The 21,152-nt window shown below is 44.5% G+C and overlaps 7 protein-coding genes across 7 annotated transcripts; 3 read left to right on the top strand and 4 right to left on the bottom strand.

Annotated features, from left to right (window-relative positions):
* The first annotated feature begins 3,955 nt into the window (after positions 1-3,955).
* On the top strand, positions 3,956-4,480 carry COCSADRAFT_352948 (uncharacterized protein). The gene is made up of 2 exons (XM_007699234.1): positions 3,956-4,043; positions 4,074-4,480. The coding sequence occupies exons 1-2, from the start codon at positions 4,001-4,003 to the stop codon at positions 4,214-4,216; spliced, it is 186 nt and encodes a 61-aa protein (XP_007697424.1). The 5' UTR covers positions 3,956-4,000; the 3' UTR covers positions 4,217-4,480.
* Positions 4,481-7,880: 3,400 nt separating this feature from the next.
* COCSADRAFT_352942 (uncharacterized protein) lies at positions 7,881-8,950 on the bottom strand (the record flags this gene model as incomplete). The annotated part of the gene is made up of 2 exons (XM_007699233.1): positions 7,881-8,798; positions 8,848-8,950. The coding sequence occupies 2 exons, from the start codon at positions 8,948-8,950 to the stop codon at positions 7,897-7,899; spliced, it is 1,005 nt and encodes a 334-aa protein (XP_007697423.1). The 3' UTR covers positions 7,881-7,896.
* Positions 8,951-10,797: 1,847 nt separating this feature from the next.
* Positions 10,798-12,601, bottom strand: COCSADRAFT_82216 (uncharacterized protein; the record flags this gene model as incomplete). Its single annotated transcript, XM_007699232.1, has 2 exons — positions 10,798-12,283; positions 12,342-12,601. The coding sequence occupies 2 exons, from the start codon at positions 12,599-12,601 to the stop codon at positions 10,798-10,800; spliced, it is 1,746 nt and encodes a 581-aa protein (XP_007697422.1).
* An 852-nt stretch (positions 12,602-13,453) lies between these two features.
* On the bottom strand, positions 13,454-14,396 carry COCSADRAFT_137295 (uncharacterized protein; the record flags this gene model as incomplete). Its single annotated transcript, XM_007699231.1, has 3 exons — positions 14,269-14,396; positions 13,582-14,216; positions 13,454-13,528 (listed from the first exon to the last, which is right to left on the bottom strand). Exons 1-3 carry the CDS (start codon positions 14,309-14,311, stop codon positions 13,454-13,456), a joined length of 753 nt encoding a protein of 250 aa, XP_007697421.1. The 5' UTR covers positions 14,312-14,396.
* A 620-nt stretch (positions 14,397-15,016) lies between these two features.
* On the top strand, positions 15,017-16,680 carry COCSADRAFT_352940 (uncharacterized protein; the record flags this gene model as incomplete). Its single annotated transcript, XM_007699230.1, has 3 exons — positions 15,017-15,796; positions 15,848-16,184; positions 16,247-16,680. 3 exons carry the CDS (start codon positions 15,017-15,019, stop codon positions 16,678-16,680), a joined length of 1,551 nt encoding a protein of 516 aa, XP_007697420.1.
* Positions 16,681-17,693: 1,013 nt separating this feature from the next.
* On the top strand, positions 17,694-19,437 carry COCSADRAFT_352939 (uncharacterized protein; the record flags this gene model as incomplete). The annotated part of the gene is made up of 3 exons (XM_007699229.1): positions 17,694-17,760; positions 17,822-18,344; positions 18,393-19,437. The coding sequence occupies 3 exons, from the start codon at positions 17,694-17,696 to the stop codon at positions 19,435-19,437; spliced, it is 1,635 nt and encodes a 544-aa protein (XP_007697419.1).
* Positions 19,438-19,993: 556 nt separating this feature from the next.
* On the bottom strand, positions 19,994-20,945 carry COCSADRAFT_82391 (uncharacterized protein; the record flags this gene model as incomplete). The annotated part of the gene is made up of 2 exons (XM_007699228.1): positions 19,994-20,779; positions 20,838-20,945. The coding sequence occupies 2 exons, from the start codon at positions 20,943-20,945 to the stop codon at positions 19,994-19,996; spliced, it is 894 nt and encodes a 297-aa protein (XP_007697418.1).
* Positions 20,946-21,152: the final 207 nt, after the last annotated feature.

Here is a 21,152-nt window from a genome sequence, read left to right as displayed (position 1 = left end):
ACTAGGTCGAGTAGGCTAGTCTGCTGCGAGGGGTTATTTTCAGCTAGATTAGCTGCTTGGACTACTAGGTTTCTCGCTATTTCTAGCGCCTCTTGTACTGATATTGCCTTCGGAGTTCTGCTTTGAGTACTGAATCTAAGCGTAGCTCCTCTAAATGGTGAGAAGTTGCTCCTAGTGCGTATTTCTGGCGAGAAGTTTGCCTGCCGTTTATTTGGTGGGAGGATTGGTATTTCAACTACGCTAGGTATAGTAGTCTGCGTAGGCGTCGCTGGTTCCGTGGTTTCCATATCTATCTCATTCTGGATCTGAGCTTCGATTTCTGCTCTCGCCTGGGTGCCTGGCACGTGTACGTCGATAGTATCACTATCGGGTGGCATTTTGATTACTAATCCACCTGGTCTGTGTGTTTTTCGGTGAAAAATAAGACGTGTCTAAAGTGATCACTTTAACAGCCTATAGCTCCACAGCGCGTGGCGTGCACGCTTTAAAGGTGATTGTAATCGATTTCTCGCGAGGGGTTTATATATATTTGACTAAAATTACACCTATTCTAGAAAACTCGAAGTTGTCTGCAGTTGTGTATGGGTGTGCTGGTGCTAGAATGAGTAATTAGACTATAGTTCTTGGCAAATTGGAATTCTGCTTCTTTTTGGACTGCTTGATAGAGACTTAATAGATTGACACGAAAGTCTGGTACAAGGAGTACTTCTTTTAGCACTACTGATCTGCTGGTGCTGGTGAATGTGATTGGTACTTCTTCTTTGGCTATTGCTGGTAGTAGTGTTCCTGTATTGCCCCATTTGATATAGGTGTTGGATACACTAGTAAGATTCCGGAATAGAGTTCGATCGCAGCAGATATGCGCACTAGCTCCACTATCCAGTATCCACTTGATGGATTTGGTAGATTGGATGGATCTGGTGGTATTGATATCAGCGATATTTTGGTCTACTGATATAATCGTAGATAGAGCTTCTTCCGTTTTGAATAAGCTCTGGTTGGTGCGCTTAGATGGATCTTTTTGCTAACATTGATCAACTAGATGCCCATTTCTTCTGCAGTAGCTGTAGTGCTTCGAGCTGCTGTTGGATTTCTGAGTTGATAAGGACATTTCTATATCCTTGGATTGATGGGATCGATGAGATTGATCGTATCTATGATCAGATCGATGGTATAGATCGGATCGATGGGATAGATCGGATCGATGGGATGGATCGGATCGATGGGATGGATTGGATCGATAAGATTTAATATAGCTTCTTTGGATCGAGCTGTTTGAGCTGCTAGAGCTATTCTTAATAGATCTAAGACGTCTGGATTCGTCAATAATCTGGCTGCATATTATTTCAAGATTAATTTCTTTGTTTGATCTAAAGTCTTGCGTGATCGCGGTAGTGAGATAATTAAATTCTGAACTTAAATTGTTAAGTATTAGCGCAGCAATGAATCGATCGGGCAGTTCGATTTTGCGAGCTTTTAAGCTTAGAGTAAGCCTTGATAGCTTTTAAAGATAGGTTTTGACGTTATTTTGGCAGCTTGCGAGTGTGGTGTTGATTAGATCTTTGTAGATTAAAAAATTAGAGCTAAACCCTTTCTGAGAGTATAGAATTTTAAGATTATTCCATAGCTCTACTGGACTAGTATACTCCTTCGTCTGAAGTAGTGGTCCGTCTTCGAGACTTAGTCTGATCGTAGCTAGCGCCTTCGATTCCTTTTCTTTTAATTTGTCGAACGTATCTGGATATTGATCTAATGTGAGATTAGATGGATCTATATCCATCACATCAGCACAATCTTGCTGAATAAGAATAGATCGAATCCGCAGTGCCCATATGTCAAAATTTGAGCTCCCTTTGAGCTTTGGTACTTTGAAGATACTATCAGCCATTTTGATCTATTATTCTAGATCGGCTGATGAGCTCGTATATATACTGATGCTATCGCAGTTACTGTTCTTTCTATGCACACACCAACTTCGAGTTTTTCAGAATAGGTGTAATTTTAGCGAAATATATACAAATTCATCCCAAGAAATCTATTACAACTAGTGCCAACTCGTGCAGCCCACGCGCTATAGAGCTAGAAGCTGGTAAAGTAGCTAATCTGAACACGTCTCACTCACGAAAACAAAAACACACAGACCATCTAGTTGCTTACTAAGAAAAGAGCTTAGTAATAAAATGCTGCTAGATAGTGATACTATCGTAGTAAATACTTAAGAAAACAGACAGGAGAGCCTAGGGCCAGAGGCCTAAACTGATAGAGAAATGGAGATAGAGTCTACTCCAGCTACACCTACTCAAAACCAATAAACACCTAGCGTGTTTGAAATACCAATACTACCACCAAACAAACGATACGCCAACTTCTCACCAGAGAATACCTATAGAGGTAGAAATCCATACCAGAATACCTCTAGCCTAAAACCAATCGCCAAGAACTCTGAACAGGCAATCTATTGGGCTAGAGATCTAATCCTTCAAGCCTCTATAATGGAAGAATCCCACGTAGCTCAAAATAAGCTACTAGAGCTACTAGACGTCTTCAGAGACTATACTGAAACTGGCAGAGTAGCTAACCAAATTACGGAAAAGCTATCTGCTAAACTAGCTTACCACTCAGCTACGCTGGCAAATGCCTCCTAGCAGGCAACAAAGACGCTCAAACAAGCTACTACTATAGCTTCTAATAAGGCACAACCAATAGCTATATAAGTAGCTTAAAAACCAGCCCAAACCTCCTACGCTACAATTGCAGCAAACAACTCAAACTAGGCCTGGACAATAGTCTAACTAAAGAAGAAGCTAGCGCAACTAGCTAAAAAACCAGTATCTTACTACCAGACGCTAGTAACACTAGAAGAGGGCTAAATAACCAGCCCTCTACTAGTAAGAAATAAGATTAACTAAGCCTTCTAGAAGGTTGGCATCGCTGGCCTAGTTATCTAACAGGTAGCAACGAGTAAAAGAAACAACCTTATCCTTACGACCACCGAAGGATACTTAGGAGAATTTCTTCTAAAGCAAATTAATACTTGGTAAAACTAGCTGCTAATTAAGAAAGCCTAGCCTCTAGAGTCCTGGACTAAACTCGTGGTACACGGAGTACCAACAACCTTTAATGGAGCTGAAAACCTCTAGCTTCTCCACACAGAAATTCTAATGTATAATAAGAACCAAACTATTGTTGGGAACCTCTACTGGCTATCTAGAAGCTGGAAAAGCAAGTAAATAAGCTCTATTGTTATAGCTTTTAAATCCGAAGCAGAAGCGAAGAAGATTGGTAATAGAATAACAATATTTGGCCAATCGCTCTGGGTTGAGAAATACCGCCAAATCCCACTAACTGCTTAGTGCAGTAAGTGCCAAGGGTTCGGACACAACTTTAGCAGGTGTAGAAACCTAGCTAGCTGCCAGTTCTGTACTGAAAACCACCTAACTACTCAGCACTTCTGTAGCATTTGCAAAGTAAAAGGAAAAGCTTATAACTACACGCTCCTAAAATACAAAAACTGTAAATAAACCCACTTTGCGAATAGCAAAGACTGCGAGGTCCTTCTAGCTATTAAATAATAATAGAAAACCTTAAAGTACTATAAGTAAACTTAAATAAAAGTATACAGGCTACAGAGTCAACGCTACAACTAGTAACTGAGCTAAAAGTTAATATTATTGCAATCTAAGAACCGTGGATTGCACTCTCTAGCAGTAATAGCTACGAAGCTCTAAGGTCAATAGCCCACTAAAGCTTCTACCAAATCTTTCCAAAAGCAGGTCCAAACCTCCGCCCAAGAGCTCTATTTTATATATCTAGATCTCTAACAGCAGAGGTTAGCTAGCTAAAAGAGATAGCTGATCCCGACGCTATTGCTGTCACGATATAAGAAGGACGCTTAAGGTTTAATATCTACAACGTATACAACTAAAAAAACCATAAAAATATAAAAACCTTTTAAAGAATACTTGTAAACACCCGGCTACCAATATCTACTCTTCTACTAATGGACGCTAACGAGCACCACTCTTGGTGGGACCCAGGCAGTAGTAATACTAGCTAAGGCGGCTAATAACTAGCAGATTGGATAGAAGACCAACACTTTAGCCTTCTAAACACGCCAGGCACAGCTACTTTCTTTAGACCCTATCTATCTAGAGAAACAACGCTAGATCTATCTATCGCCACACTAGATCTAGAAGACAAAGTTAAAGACTGGTAAACTACGACAGAAACTGGATCTGATCACTACGGGATACTCTTCTCAATCCAGACAATAAAGAACCTAGTTAGTAACTCTACTAGCCAAAAAAGATATAATACGAAAAGGGCAGACTAGAACCTATTTAGAGAAGAGCTAGACAGAGCTATCTAGAGCAACCAAGCTCTCCAAGGCCTAGATCAGATTAACCAACCAAGAAAAGCAGATTTAAGAAACTTACTCCTAAGCCAAGACAACGAGCTTAAGCTGCAGCTAGACGCAATTAGAGAAGCTATTACTCTAGTAATCTAATAAGCTACAGATAAAGCTATTCCACAACTAAAGCTAGGGCTAAAAGCAAAGCCCTAGTAGAGCCAGGAGTTAACTAAGCTACGAAGAAACGTATCTCACTGCCAAAGGATATTCGCGCAACAACTTCAAGCTACCTCTATAGAGGAAGCCTATCTCTTTAAAAGAGACTTCCTTCTAGCACGAAACACCTACCAAACAGCAATTAAGAAAGCTAAAAGAGAGCACTAGAATAACTTTCTAGAAAAAGAAAACCCATAATCTATCTTCAAAGCTATGGACTATACAAAGGAAAAGAGAGTAGAAAGAATCCCTCCTATCCAAGAAGAGACGCTAGAAACCTTATTTAAAGGAAAGTGCAAAGCCTTTTAAAAAGCACTATTTCCTCCGCCTCCAAGTACAGTACCACCAAGCTTCAATAACTACCAAGAGAAAGAGTGGGAGTGGCCAGCGCTATTAATAACCGAACTAGAATATGCGTGTTCTAATAAAGTAAAAAGTAGCACACCAGGCCAAGACGCTTTATCATATAAGATTATCACAGCTGCCTACCAAGCTCAACCAAACACGTTCTTTAAAGCTTACTCTCTGCTATTCAACTATAGATACTATCCAACGTGCTGGAGAAGAGCTACAGGAGCTATTCTAAAGAAGCCGTTCAAACCTAACTATTCTATCCCAAAGGCCTATAGAGTAATTACTCTTCTAAGCTGCCTAGGTAAAGTAATAGAACGGATAATAGCTAAAAGACTTAGCTACCTAGCTGAGACTACAAGCCTTCTACACAACTTATAGATAGGAGGCAGATTAAAGAAATCAGCTATTGACGCAGCTCTCCTACTTATAGATTAAATCTAGCACTAAAAATAATAAGGCTACACTACATCAACAGTCTTTCTAGATGTTAAAGGAGCGTTCGACCACGTTTCCCACAACCAGTTCCTAAATACACTAAAAAGGCTAGGCCTACCTATTAGCCTAATTACCTGGGCTAAAACCTTTCTGTCTAATAGATCCCTAAGGCTCGCCTTTGACGGCCAAATAGAAGACTTTAGCGAGATTAATGCGGGTATTCCACAAGGCAGCCCAGTATCTCTAATCTTCTTTCTGATCTACATTAGAGATCTATTCTACCAAATAGATGGATTTTAGCTCTTCTACATCGACGACATCTCCATTACAACCTCATTAACGTCCATTAAGAAAAACGTTAAGATACTATAACAGGAGGTTAAGAAACTAGTTACTAAAGGAAAAGAACTAGCTATTAAGTTTGATATAGCGAAAACAGAGCTAATCTACTTTATAAAGAAGAAAGAAAGAAAAGAAATCCCCCTAGAGCTCCCTAGTAAGGAGAAAATCTACTATAAAGATATGATTAAGTGGCTAGGGGTACACCTCGATAATAAGCTATCCTTTCGAGGACACGTAGCTATTCGAGCTAGCTAAGTAAAAACAGCTTTTAATAGACTAGGGAGACTAGCGAATATAGACCACGGTCTATCCCCCTTTGCTATTAGACAACTATATCTAGCATGCGTTATAAGCATTGTAGACTATAGGTTGCCAATCTATTGGCGCAACTAGAGCTTTATTAAAGATTAGCTTCAGCCGCTATATAACGTAGCTTGTAGAAAGGTACTAGGAGTATTCAAAACAGCTCTAGCTATCCTAATAAGTATCGAAGCTAGCTTGCCGCCACCAGCCATACGGCTAAGCTAAATAAACCGAAAATACGCTCTACAAGCTATACAACTAGCCTAAACCTATCTAATTACAAAAGCTATTATAAGACTATAAAAAACAAACCTTTAGCAATTAAAACAGCTAAAGAAACCTAGACAACTACAGGCTATCACGAGCTCTATCCCATCTACTACAGAGATAGAAGAAATCGTCCCATATTGGTTTAGACCATGGGACTCTCTTAACTATAATATCTATATATTAAAGAAATCTAAAGTAGAAGAGGCAGCCGCGCATAAAGATTATATCTAAATAATAGAGGATAACTCTATAGTAATCTACTCAGACGCCTCTAAAACTAAAGACGGAGATGGGATAGGAGTAGGCGTAGCAGTCTACAACCCAAACTAAGAAGAAATCCATCTAGAGACAAAGAATATAGGCGAGAACTAACTTATCTATAACGGAGAACTTGAAGGCATTACAATAGCCTTCGAATACGCGGCTAAAGTAGCTCAAAAAGACTAAAATATCCACGTTTACGCTGACAACTAAGCTGCCATATATAGGCTTCAGAGTCTATTAGATAAGCCTGGTCAGCAGTGGGTAATTCGGTGCTAAAAAGCAGCTAAAGCTATTCTAAACAGAAAAGCAAAGATCTTCTTAAAATGGGCGCTAGGCCACACAGATATAGAAGGAAATGAAAAAGCAGATTCCTTAGCAAAGGAAGCTACAAAACAAACACCAAAAGAATTAAAAACAAGTCTAGCCTTTATAGGCACTAAGATCAAGCTTCTCTAAAGAGCTAGCCAGGCAGAAGAGTGGAGAAAGTATAGGGAGAAAGTAAGAGAAAAGAAGACTAGCTACGGAGCTATCTTTAACCTTAAGCTGAAAAACTAACTAGTAATCCTAAGAGGCACTAAAAGAGAGATTTTAAGCTCTTTCTATTCTCTTAAGATAGGGCACGGATACTTCAATGCTTATCTAAAGAGAGTAAAAAGAAGAGAAACAGAACTCTGTAAATGCGGAAGACCACAAACAGCAGAGCACCTACTTCTATACTGTGGTTTCTATAGCGCAGAGAGAAACCAACTTAAAAAGACTCTAGGCCAGAAAGTACTTAAACTCCCACTCTTACTCCACACTACGAGCGGTATAGAAGCTACTCTAGCTTTTATTACTAGCACGAAGATAGGAACAAGAAAGTGGCATGTAGGCCAAGAAGGCTAGAAAGAAGAAAAATAAGAAAAATAAGAAGAAAAGAAGAAAAACAAAGAACAACGAATTTGATTTTACTAGCACTATTTCCTATCCCCTAAGAGAGCTCGCTAGAAGGCAGCCTAGCTGCTCTATATCTCTCCCTGTTACCAAACTGCTCTTTAGCACCAGGCGTCTAGAAAGCTAGTACTAGCTTAACTAGACAAAGGCCGAAGCACCATAGTCACGCAATACAGCACAACGTACCAAATTGTAACTAGTTAGATAGAACGGCCTTTGGCCAAAGTCCTACATAGCCAACGGCTGATACAGGACTATAATGGAATAATAATAATAATAATAATAATAATACCCAGTGATTGAACCTTTAAAAGAACGTCTGTTTCTTTGCGTTGAAGAGTCGGTATACGCTACTAGGTTCCTTGCAGTTATGTATCCATCAGTCCTATATCAAGTATCATGAAAACTCTATACCCTATCGACGTGGTCTATGTATTTAACAATAACTCAACAATCTCATGGTAACCCTTTTCAACAGCAAAGTAGACTGCTAGCCGCCCAGAATGGTCCTGTAACTGTGCATCTGCTCCTTGACCTAGCAGCAGACCTACCAGAGCTTCATCTCCTAGTTCTGCTGCAATATGTAGTGCTGTGCGTCCCTTTCCATCACGTTCGTCAACAATAACCGCGCCTTGGCGAAACAAGACGCGGATCACATCCCGGCTACGTGAACGGATCGCGACATGCAAGAGAGGATCGGGTGACTCGATATCAGTATCCTCAACTATTGCCCTTTCACAACTAATAGTGCCGTGAAGGTGCTGTAAAGGCGTTGTAGCATGAGCGAACTGTGGTCGCAAACCCTGTTCGTGTTGTTTGGAGGAGTTGGCTGCTGTTGTTGATGGTTCTACCGTCATTCGTGGACTACTGGCTCTACCAGCATCGCTTGGAGGGGGAGTAAGGTATGTCGGGTGCTGTTCTTGTCCATGTGATTGCTTCTCTTGAGACCATGATGTGGTATGATGCATTCCCACCAATCCTCCAAACGCTTGATTATTCGGATGGGGGATGGGCGATGGCAAGAAGCCGGAGTGTGCATACATATAAAGCATATCCGACCCCGTACCCGTGGGGTTGTACCAATCGGACGAATTTGACTGGGTAATCGGGTGCCCTTCAATACTGTCCGTATTGGCGCTGGAAGCTTTCGAAAGTGGAGCTGCGATAAGTGGGTTGCGTTCAGCAACTAGAAGGTCGTCCAGCCAATAGTCGAATTCTTGGTGTCCTTGTTGTATAGGAGAGTGTTGTGTAGGGATTATCTCGCTGTATGGGGCGGCGGGGAGGTCAAGGATTATGCCTCCTGGGGCCTTTCTCTTGTGTGCCTTTCGTTCTAAAAAGTAAGGAAATTTGTGGTTGTGTTGGTAATGTGTTGGTCTTACCTCGGTATTTCCGTTGCGCAACCCGGTTCTGCAACCTTCGCTTGGCTGACACTGTCTGTCGCGTTTCTTCCACCAAAATTCTCCCAGGATATGCAGGCAACATTGTGACCCTCGATTCGAAAATGGTACTCAAAGAAACACGGAAAATTATTCCAAGGCAAGGCGTGTTTCTTCTTTGGTAACTGGGCTCATAGCATGTGGAGCTTAGTTGTTACTCACATGCCAGGGTGCTTAGCAAGGGTTTGGATCTTTTCTTATTGCGGTCTTACCACACCAGAGCGCCTAGTCATGTGGGTATGATTACACATCAGCAATTTATGTCATCTTCCTAATGAGAGGGGGTAATATCTACTAGCCATTTTCGTTAGCTTCCTTCACCGGAATCCACTCCACTATCACAACGAGAATATTATTAGATCACTAGATGCCTTCATAGATTCATTCGTTCTGGCTCTACTCTCTCTTTACTCATTCTGTGGGCGTAATTCCATATATAAGTACAATCGTTACAGATAGACTTAATCACGTTCTCAACAGCTGAAGACTGCCCAGACTATATTCCCTGCGTCTCTGTTTTGACCTCTACGCTGTGGCCCCAGTAGTCAATAAATCGCAGTGAGATATCTTTAGAGCGTTGCCATCAGCTGATACGTAGCCTATGAAGTGTAATGCGCTTTAATGTAGTTTAAGGATCGGTGTTCGTAGTTACCCGGGTAAGACGGTCTAGACAGTACAGCTGGTGAGATTTGTCCCCAAAATGTGGTTTTGTCGGTAACGTTAAATTAGTGGAAACTAACGTGTTCCATGGAAGAGCTGGCAAGCCCGCGACTGCCGCCAAGAAAATGCGACCCATCGACCTTCCACCGGGATGCAATAATATGCTGATCCAGATTTATCTTCTTATAAACCCTAGACCTATTCTTGCTACTAAGGAACTAAAATCGACAAGATATTGAGTGAGCGACACGCTGCAGCATTGCATAGAGTTCCTCGAGGAACTGTTCAAACTAGATGCGCTAGAACTACTTCATGACGCGATTGAAGAAGCAACCATTATGTGGCACATACTCGATATATATTTACGAAGTTTTCCGCTCCTAAATGCCACGTTTCCATACTAGGACAGCAGGTGGTTTCCTAAAGCTTTGGAGACGCAGCTTTACAAACCTATAGCAAGTGGGGGTTGGCCACTATATCTGTCAGCGGCGGGCAAATTGTGATCGGGTGCATTAGCTTACAGCAGTGATTTGATAGCGCTTTGGAGCTAAGAAACTCAGCTACATAGTCAATTGATCGCCACCCTATGTGATAGTAGCTGAAACGAATAACTCCAATTATTTTTAGATCACGACTAAATGAAGAGGCAGTAGTCAGACCTAGTTGTAGCTGCAGAACAATGTTGGGACTGGGTGCAACTATCTCTGAAGGTTGATTATCTTGCTTTCTTCTATTACTGTAAGATTGGTGTGAGGGAGAGGTTGTTTGAAGCTATGCTATGCAGTTGGCTTTTACTTGCAGCCTAAAGTTGCGAAGCTAAAGGCTTTGCACTATATCGGGCTCGGAAAGAACGAAGTTGTATTTTGATGCATTTCATTCATTTCACACATAGAATTATAACAACCAAAGTTATCACTATTGACTTCACTGATTCGCCTAGAGTATGCAAGATATCGAGTGTTATCTACAAGATCCTTTTCTAAGGCTGATGCTTCCGCCATGCTTAATCATCGAAGTACTCAATCAGTACTACATGTGTTAGAGATGTAAGCACAGAAAAAACACATTATTGTAAACAAGAACATCTACATTTCTGCTTTTCCTACATAAAAACCTAAGCACTGGGTTCAGATGTGTGGGAACTGTGCTGATTCGAAGACACAGAGAAATGTGAAATGAAATCATGCTATTAAAGATCCTTCACTTGCTCTCACTAACATTGCGCTGTAACACTCATGTTGCACATAGCCTTCCTTGAGAATCCGACACCCAAAGTTCACTGCCGACTGTCGTGAGACCATAAAATATACCATTGGGATCGTATTTTGACTTGATTTCCCGCAGTCTAGGATAGGTTCCTGCATAAAAGGCTTCTTGGAAGTTTTTCTGAGCCCAGCTGGCTTCATTCTTGTATGCGCCAGCACCAGGTGTGACCTTTTCCAGGATGGGCATGACGGTAGTCTCAAGCTCATCTAACAACTTTCCTGCATCGCTCCATGGCTCAGTGTTGTCCCACTTTGGGCTGATAATGATACTGTTAAAGGCGTCTTTGAAATTGGGCTGCACCGCATTGGCTGCGACAGGCGTGCTGCAATTATTGTTCTGCGCGTTGAGTGCGGTTACAGCCAAGGCGTAGCGGCCATTGCTGATTGAAGTCACTTCTCTTAGCGCAGCGTGCCATGCGGTACTGTTTGATTCAATCACGGAGCGTGGGAGGAAGCGTCCTGCAATAGCAGGTGCAAGCGAAATACCAGCCATGAGCGGCTCAACTGTGGCGGCATAAGCCCCGTGATAGCTATCGCGGTGCGTGATCTGAAGGTTTACTGATTCCGCAGTGAGGAACGACGAGCTGCTGGAGCTCAGGGCCGAGACCATGGGTACCATAGCTGCGCGAAGAGTCTCAGAGGTGTGGTCTGGTGCCATCATGCCAAAAAGATAGACGGAATCATTGGAGAGCGAGTATTCAGCAACAAAACCTCGGTCTACAAGACGTCGTAACTCAACATGGTAGGCCTCAACAGCATTCCAATACGTATCAACGCTTCCCGAGTTGGCCACGCTAATGGACAAAGAGGCAACTGCAACGTTGCCATCGGGGTAAGCACGGATCTTCATGGAGATGACTACCGCATATGTTCCTCCGCCGCCTCCGCTCAGTGCCCAGTAAAGGTCAGCATACTCATTGGTAGGTGTCGCGGTAACATGTTCACCAGCTGCAGTGACGACCTCCCACTCAAGGACATTGTCTGCGCTGAATCCATATATTCCGGTAAGAAAAGAGTGGCCTCCACCTTGAGTGAAACCACCTGCAGCTTTGACAGTGGGACAGGACCCTACTACAACGCGGTACCCATTATCGGCGGCAAAACTGGCAGCCTCGCCTCCCGAAACACCAGCACCGATCTGAACTGCCGGGCCGGTATAGTACGATGACTGGTATTGGGGAATGACAATTTTGTCTTTAAGGTTGTGAACCCACAGCGAGAGGGCACCCTTGCCGGTGGATTTCCCGAAGAAATCGTGGCCTGAGTTCTTCACCACGAGGCGGACATTTTGCTTTTGTGCAAATTTTAGTCCTTGTTGCACGTCTTCCGCAGACTGCACATTGATGGAGTAGCTGGCGCGATTACCAAGGTCGCACGGTGCTAACGAGGCGCCAAAAGGCGTGCATGTGTTGTTTTGGAACCAAATAGACATAAACTCTGCTGGTGTAGGAACACTTGAAGAAACGATTAGTTAACTTTGAATAGGAAGCTCGGACGGAGAGGGAGACCCACACGAGAGATGCAACGCCCCATTTACTGCTCAACTTTGTACACTGTGTCTTGTCAAAATTGGGTACATGACACACTTCCGCAATGGGTGTCGTTGCAATCAATCTGCCCCCGACAGTCTGGTTCAAATGGGCCCAAGTCTGCATACTTGGCCATTTCTTGTCGCCTGGGATCACCTTGCAATTGTCCAGACCAGTAACAAGCGGAGCTGCAGAGCTTAGCGCTGCATGTAGTGCCAATGCGGTATAGAATGAAGACAGCATATTTGATGATGCACGTCAAAGGTACGTGGAAACTGCAAAAAGTGATGATACTTGGATGAAGAGATGTATCGAGCTACTTCACGAGAGCGTCCAGCTCTCGATTTTATAGGTCTCACGAGAGTATAACTTAGAACCTTACAGCAGCTGTAACCGTGCATTGCTGCGATCAATCTATACTACTTCCATGTTAGTACTTTAGCTACCTAGGACTTGGTAGGCCTTGAGGGAGCACCAAGGGCGGTCTCGGGATTGTGAAAACTATCAAGGGCACATAAGCAGTTGAGACATGTGGGGGCGAGGGCTAAGATGTGCCGCCGAGTTGTACGCCGTACTTGGACGAAGTGAGAACTGCTTTATACGAACGTTTAGATTGGATACCACTAGCTCGATGATTCATGCAAGAGGAAATAGGTGGAGCTGAGATAGGACAAACTATCGCATAAGGCGTAAAAATAGCACCGCGACCTGGTGGACGATGCAACCTGGTGGCTTATTCGGGAGCCTGACGATACTTATCGTTTCTAATTCAAACGCTGCTGGAAAGATATCCTAGACTTTTTCCACACATGTTTCACTATCCATCGGACATGTCCGCGAGCCTAGGGTCTGGGAGGAACACTGTAAGGGCAGAAGTTATGTCAGTATGAATTGAATGATTGTGAGAAAAGCAACCTCTGACTAACAAGTTTCTATCACTTATTGAATTTTCACAACATAGAGACGGTATTTCAGAAAGTTTGCACATTCGATGATACTCGCAATCTCACGATGATATCTGAATTGATAGTAACACACTTCATTTACATAGTTCCAGATGATCAGATTTGCTCTAGGAATGTTCTAATACACAATCTACCACGGGAACTCTCCATCGGTCATAACGTCTAAAAATTTGCCAGAAGTCTTTTCGCGCGTAGCATTATCAGCCTGGTCGTATTGTTAGTACTGTGATTGAGAACCATTCGATGTCGAGGGCGTACGGTAGCCATGACTTTGGCGCAGCTGTCTTCAAGTGTGATAGGGGCAAGCTCCATTCCTTGCATCTTCGCGCCCGTGTTGCCAAGGTCAGTCTGTACAAGACCAGGGTGAATGGCGTAGGCAACATAATTAGGCTGGGACCCGTGCACAGCCATGGTGAAGAAGTTCATTGCGGCCTTGGACATTCCATAGCCCAGAAGCCAGTGAGCCTGGTGGACAGACACATTCCCAATTGACCCAGCCGCACTGCTCATCGAGATCCAGATGGGTTTTGCGGACTTGTCAAGCAGTGGCTTAGCAGCCTGGTAAAGAGCAATGGGGGACATGGTGTTTACGTTGAGCGCATCAACAATCTCATGGAGGTTGGCTGCGTCAAGTGGTCCAGGTGAAGGCGAGGTTCCTGCATTGGCGATGACAATGTCGATGTGGTCTATCCCAGCCTCCTTAGCCGCCTTGACAGCGTTTGCAGGATCATCGAGCTTCGAAGAATCGATAGTGACGAGGATCAGACGAGATGCTTCAGCAACTGGCAGCTTCTTGAGCTCCTCGCAGACCGGAGCGGTGCTGTCACGGACACTTCCTACCACAGTATGGTTTGGGCGCTGGAGGTAAGCTTGAGTCAGACCTCTACCGATGCCTGTTCAGGTTAACGGAATTGTTTGCTTGGTTCGAATTTGTTGTACACGAACCTCTTCCGGCACCGGTGATGAAGATAACTGTGGACGTGGACATAGTTGGGATGGGGAATGTAAGATGAGAGTTAACTGAGTGAGTTTATTGAGTGGAATAACATACAGCAGACGTTCGGTGGTTGTTATCCTCTGCCGGCTGGACGGCTTGATAGTTACATTTGTCAGCTTAGAAACGCAAGGGAGAAGCACAGCGGTTCAAACCAAACTTTCTATCTTGGCGCGTCCCGGTTGGCTGTTATTCTTGGCCGGCGTGTCGTTAGCTCTCAAAGGATCTTGACGGAGCGTGGTTGAGTGGGGGCAATGTGAGCGGACTGGTCGTTGTGGCCGCACAGACGCTTTAGATCTACGTACGTATAGCCTGTGCGGCTCGGGTAAGCCGACGGATGCACCTAAGCGGAGAATCAGACCCTTGACCCACATGTTTCGACATATGCAGGTAAGCATGCATGAAAATCATCTAGAGCATCGACATGTGCAGTATCTGTGGATGCGTTGATGTGTGGTACAACACCAATCCACTTTCGGCATGCCTGCTTACTTTTCAAGCTATCTTTGCAAGCTACGTTGCGAGAGCTATGCCTCTGCAGCCGGAGAGAGACTTGCATCCGAGAATAGAGAGCCATGGTGTGATATCTATGCACCTTCTCAAGCATAAGTGAAGCTTCACAATGATTTCTCTGAGCAGATTTGCCAAGACCACTCGGCTTGCCAACAAATTGTTCTCACGTTGCTGAATAATTTCGACATGCTGTTCTTAGAAATGCCTCTATTCTTGGCGATACTCGCCATCACCTCCATCTTCTATTGCCTAGCCATCGCCATCTACAGGCTCTTCTTCAGCCCTCTAGCGAAGTTCCCAGGCCCGAAGCTGGCCGGTGTCACAGGATGGTATGAAGGATACTACGACATCTTCATCAATGGCGGAGAGGGCGGCCAGTTTGCGCGGCACATCGAAAAGCTTCATCAGCAATACGGTCCTATTGTGCGCATAACCCCTTCTGAATTACACATAAACGACCCAACATTTCTCTCCAATGTGTACGGACCCAGCACAAGGTCAAAGCCATTGGACAAGTCCGAAAAGTATAGACATCGATTCGGTATCCCAGATGCAGTGTTTAGCACACCGCTGGCCGAGCAGCACCAGCAGAGGCGAGCCGCTCTGAACCCCTTCTTCTCCAAACAGCGCATTCGAGGCCTGCACGCTGGTTTGACAGAAATCATTGAGCGTATCTCATTTCGCTTTGCAACCGAATATGCCGGTACCGGAAAGGTTGTAAACTTCAATGATGTGTGGTCTAGTATGACAATGGACACAGTTACAGGATTAGCATTTGGCCGCTCGACAAGCTGTACTGCAGCAGCCGACTTCGAATCACCACTGGCGCTAGGTGTGCAGGCTCTCGCATGGTACGGGCATTGGAATGCACATTTCAAGATCATAAACGATGTTATGAACGCAATCCCAACTTCGGTTATGCTCTTGCTTATGCCACACGTAAAGCCCATTGTAGAATTTACAACGGTAAGTATTTTCTTGACATCTTTCAATTATGATACTAACTAGGATTAACAGAGTATTCGCAATCAGGTTGCAGCTATTGTAGACGGTAGGGATGTTAAAGAGTTGGACGTCAACCATCCAACTATATTCCACGATATCCTCAGCTCTTCTCTGCCCGAATCCGATAAATCAGTGGGCCGGTTGACCCAAGAAGCGTCAAGCGTGGTTGGAGCAGGAATGGAAACTACCAAATGGGCCCTCACAGTTGGCAGCTTTCACTTGCTGGATAACTCCGCTGTGCTTGCAAAACTCAAAGCTGAGCTTTCTGAAGCTATGCCCGATCCGAGTGTCATTCTTCCTTACAGTGATCTTGAAAAACTCCCCTATCTAGGTGCCGTTATCCACGAATGTAAGTCTTACGGTGGTTTTCTACGAGGTCATACGACACGATATTTACAAACTGTTCCAAAGCTCTCCGCATGTCATATGGCCAGGTCCAGAGCCTGCCTCGAGTAAACCGTCTGCATCCGTTACATTTCAATGAATGGGTAATCCCGGCAGGTGTCACTGTTTGTATGGATGCATACTCTATTCACACGAACGAAACTGTGTTTCCAAACGCACTAAGCTTCCAGCCCGAGCGGTGGCTCAACAATCCGACCGGACCTGGAGGGCGTCCACTTTCACATTACCTTTTTTCCTTTGGAAAGGGATCAAGAGGGTGTCTAGGTAAAGAACTTGCGTACATGGAGCTGTATGTTGCGATAGCGACGCTTTTCCGCAGATTCGAAATTGAATTGTATGAGACAACGAGGGAGGATGTGGATTTTGTACTGGACATGGTGGTGCCGATGCCACGCCGTGAGAGCAAGGGCGTGAGAGCCGTCATTAAGTCCACCACATAGATACACTCTCGGAAAACTCACTGATTTACTAAACCAGTGAATGTATCATGGAAATGTTCATCTCGGATAAATGATAACATGCCTGGACCAGGATATCTTTAATCAAACACTTTTTTTAGGAAGCTCAGTCTCAAAACGAAATGCCCAAACTTTGTTTTGAGGATTCTCAACAAGTGCATGTTCTCACATCTTCGTTGTCTCAAGAGATAAAAGCGAGCATATTGATTAACGTGCAATAGCGCCACAAACTGTGCCTATGGGATTGATCTTAGAAGTACATATCGGCACTGCTGCATGTCTTTTTGTCGCCCCAAAGTTTGCCAGCTTGCTATCATGGGTTTTTAAGACATTTACGTAGTTGTAACTCACTACTTATTGACTACTTGGGCTCTAACCCTGATTAGTTTTTATTTACCACTATTTATTGGGCAAGATATCTAACATTGCTCCCACGTTCGTCCCACGCTATCCAATCTCGTGTATGAGTAATCTGGGCGTCCTCGTACCGGTCCTCACATGTTCCCCGGACTTGGGTAACCCTAGTGTCGGGATTTATGCAGATAAACGCCTCCTAGGTGCATGCAAGTCAGCGTCCCTATGAATCACAGGTTACGGACATAGAATGCGGTAAGCAAACTGCAAATCTCCACTGCCAAGTCTCTTATCTAAGCATGCCGTCGATTTAGAGCCTACCAGTGTTCCAGGGGTTCTTGCTACCATACACAGGTGCCAGCACATTTGTCAGCAAGGGCTTTCTTTTCTGTGCTAGCTGATTTGTCAGACTCTAGCTTTCAGTATGAGGATTTTGTTTGATCCTTGCTGGACTTATGGACCAGCTGAATTGCAATCTAACATCATATCGTATGCGAGGGAATACCGACTTAAAGATACATCAAACGCGGCGAAGCACCACCACAGAAAACGGAGACAGTAACAAACCAAGAGTATTGTTCGCAGGATATATATCCAATGCAAGAAGGACAACCACACTCAAGATACGACGACACACTGTTATGCGACAAACCTTCTCCAAGCACTATGCACAACAATCCATTCGAAGAGCGAGAGATTCCAACAGCGGTAGTAGCAGAACAAGACGAAGCAGATGATGGAAAAAGAGGCGAGCAACATCCTGGAACAGATGATACACCAAGCCATGGAGACGCCGATCCTACTTACCCAGCAATTTCTCGACTCATGCTTATTCTCACTTCCTGTGCACTGTCCGTCTTTCTCGTTGCTCTAGACAATACGATAATATCTACAGCGATTCCGCGTATCACAAATGAGTTCCGTTCCTTGGATGAGATCGCCTGGTATGGCAGTGGTTTCTTTGTCACCATGGCCGCGTTTCAAAGCATGTGGGGCAAGCTATACAAATTCTTCGACGTGAAATTCGTCTATCTGGTATCAATTCTGTTATTCGAGGTCGGCAGTGTGATTTGTGCTGCAGCACCGAGATCAAGCACATTGATTATCGGTAGGGCGATTTCAGGCATTGGAGGTGCAGGGGTCAGTACTGGGAGTTATTTGATCGTGGCTTTGAGTGCACCGCCTAGAAAGATGGCTGCATTACAGGGCGTCATATCTGCTAGTTTTGCCATTGCAAGTGTAGTTGGGCCATTGGTTGGGGGTGCTTTCACGGATTATGTTTCCTGGAGATGGTGAGTGGGCTTCTTCTACAAGTAGTGTTCGCAGCTAATTTGTGCAAGGTGCTTTTGGATCAACCTGCCTGTTGGAGGTCTTGCCAGCGCCTTCGTAATGTTCTTCTTCGCCACCCCCAAACATGGCAGGCCGGTTCAGGCGTCATGGAAAGAAAAGCTGCTGCAGATGGACTTCGCAGGAACACTTCTCCTGCTTGGAGCCGTCATCTGCTTCCTTCTTGGCATGCAATGGGGCGGTATAACCCAATCCTGGAGTTCCGGCAGTGTCATCGGAACATTAGTTGCAGCAGGGCTGATTTCTGCAGTTTTCGTCATTGCGGAGAGATATCTGAAGGAGCGAGCCACGCTAAATATACGGCTGCTAACCACTAGACCCATCGCACTCCTCATGATGCAACAGGTGTGCGTATGTAGTACTTTCTTTATGCTGCTCTACTACCTCCCCATCTACTTCCAAGCGGTTTCTGGGACGAACCCAACACAGTCTGGCATTCGCATCATTCCTCTGCTCGCTACTAGTTCCATCTTTGCCATCCTCTCTGGCATCCTCATATCTATGACGGGAGAATTTCAGCTCATTGCAATAGCAGGCAACGTTCTCATTACTATTGGCAGCGCCTTGACCTATACCCTTGGTGTTGACGCTCCGGCGCACCAGTGGATTGGATACCAAATCCCCGCAGGTATTGGCCTCGGTCTCAGCGTGCAGATTGCCCTCATCGCATGCCAGGCCCTTGTCGATGCCCCCGACCTCTCCACGGTCTCAGCAATGGCTTTATTTTTTCAACTGCTTGCTGGTGCTGTTTGGTTGAGTGTAGCGCAGACTCTATTCGGGAACAAGCTCTTGTCCTCATTAGTTCGAAAATTTGGATCAGCGCGTGCGGACTCCCTTTTCCACGCTGGCCCTCTTGAGATGAGAGCAATGTTAAGCAAAGAAGAGCTGCAGGATGCGGTTGAGGCATACATGGAAGGCATAAAGACTGCTTATGCGGTTGCCTTGGCGCTTGGTGCAGCTGCGTTGGTGGTCTCAGTTGTGGCGTTTGTCGTTGATCGGAGAAAATTGGGTAAGGGTGTGACGGCCCATGTGGGGTAGGAGGATGAAGATGTTGGTAGCTCCGCCAGATTCCTCATCTATATATGCATGCTGAACATAATTTGGAGAGACATAGTTCAATTTTGTAGAAATTTGCAGGGTGAAGTGCAAATAACCGGAACATGGCAGCCCAAACCCCTTAATCAATACTATGTATAATCTCTATTTTGCTCCACTATATCAAGATATATGAGACCTCTGGGAAAGAGCAGGCGGGATGCACTTGATATTGTGATTCAGTCTCCTAGACGTTGATAGATTCATAGTAGTCATAACAAGAATAATAGTTTTCACTGGGCTTGAGTGCGTTTATGTACAGTGGTAGCTGTAAATTGGTTCGCAAACTCTTGACAAAGTATTAGAGCCCCAAGGGGCCGCCAACATAAATACAAATACACATTGGAAAAGGGCATGTAGCTGGGAGTTCATTATCTTTGATGCGCCTAAAGTTTAACCGATGATGTGAATGACATATGATGGTTGTAAATCAAGATGCAATTTTTTTTCACAAAACTCTTAACCAATCTACCACACTACGAAGAAAAAAGGCCGCCCATCAACTCTTTGTCCACACACAATTGAGGAACTCGATCTGTTTATCCAGTATCCTGTCAGATCCTTGCCCGCTTACAAGATTCATGTGCGCCTTATCTGGCACGGTAAGAAGTTGTTTTGGTTCCGAGAGAACATCGTAAATTAAGGTTTTCTGAAGATGAGCTGGCGAAATCTGATCTTGCTCGCCGTATACGACGAATGCTGGTGTTGGTGTTACAAACGGAAGAAGCGAAAACGGCTGGAAAGCAGCGATATGATAATAGCTGCTTAGCGCTGTCTCGGGTCTGAAATTGGGTTGCAACTCAACAGCGCGAGCAATGATGTTGAGCACACCCTCGCTTTCAAAATTTTCGCCAAATCCTGCCGGTTGTTCGCCAGTTTCCGTCAACATGGGAAGATTCACTGGCCTGTTGCCCGCCAAACGAGACTCTCGGTCTTTCATGCATTTAGCCAGTACTGGTTTCCATTTTTTGAACTCCCAGATAGTCAATGGACCCGAGGCAATGACGGCCTTAGCTCGTTTATCAAGTGCAGCTGCGCATAGCGCCACCATACCACTAAACGAGTAACCCCAATAAGCAATTCTAGTAGGGTCAACCATCTCGTGCGACTTCAGGAAGGTTAAGGCGTCCATGTAGTCCTCCATGTTCTTGACTGGGTTAGCTTCATTTCGTGGTAGACCTTCGCTTGCACCGATTGACCGTGGGTCGTAGCTAAGGACTGTGAAGCCTGCCGCGAAATAGTATTCAGCGACATCGCTGATGATAGTTTCCTTGGTCATATTGAACTGCAAACAGGAGATTAGACTGCTGGTTAATCTTTGGAAGGAGAGTGGATGTACATACGCCAGGCGTCATAATGATTGCTGGGCCTTTCTGTGCTGCAGGATAGAGCCACCCCCGCAGAGTAAGACCGTCGAGCGTCGGGAAGCTAACATCCTCTCTGCCTTTCATATTGTCCATGCTCTTATCCGTTGGTCACTGGATCTCTTTTCGATAGCTATACGAGTGAATAGCGGAATGCAAATAACAGATTGTAACATATAAATTTCCCAACGATAGACACGATCAAGTAGCCATCTTAACTCAAGACGTCGAGCACATATGTATAATTAGTAATATCCTATCAGAGTTGTTATCAGTCGACCTGATCCCACAGTA

The sequence above is a fragment of the Bipolaris sorokiniana genome, assembly GCF_000338995.1.
Source record: "Bipolaris sorokiniana ND90Pr unplaced genomic scaffold COCSAscaffold_3, whole genome shotgun sequence".
In the NCBI taxonomy this organism is placed as follows: domain Eukaryota; kingdom Fungi; phylum Ascomycota; class Dothideomycetes; order Pleosporales; family Pleosporaceae; genus Bipolaris; species Bipolaris sorokiniana.
Note: the sequence above shows the minus strand (reverse complement) of the source record. Positions and strands in the feature narration are given on the sequence as shown.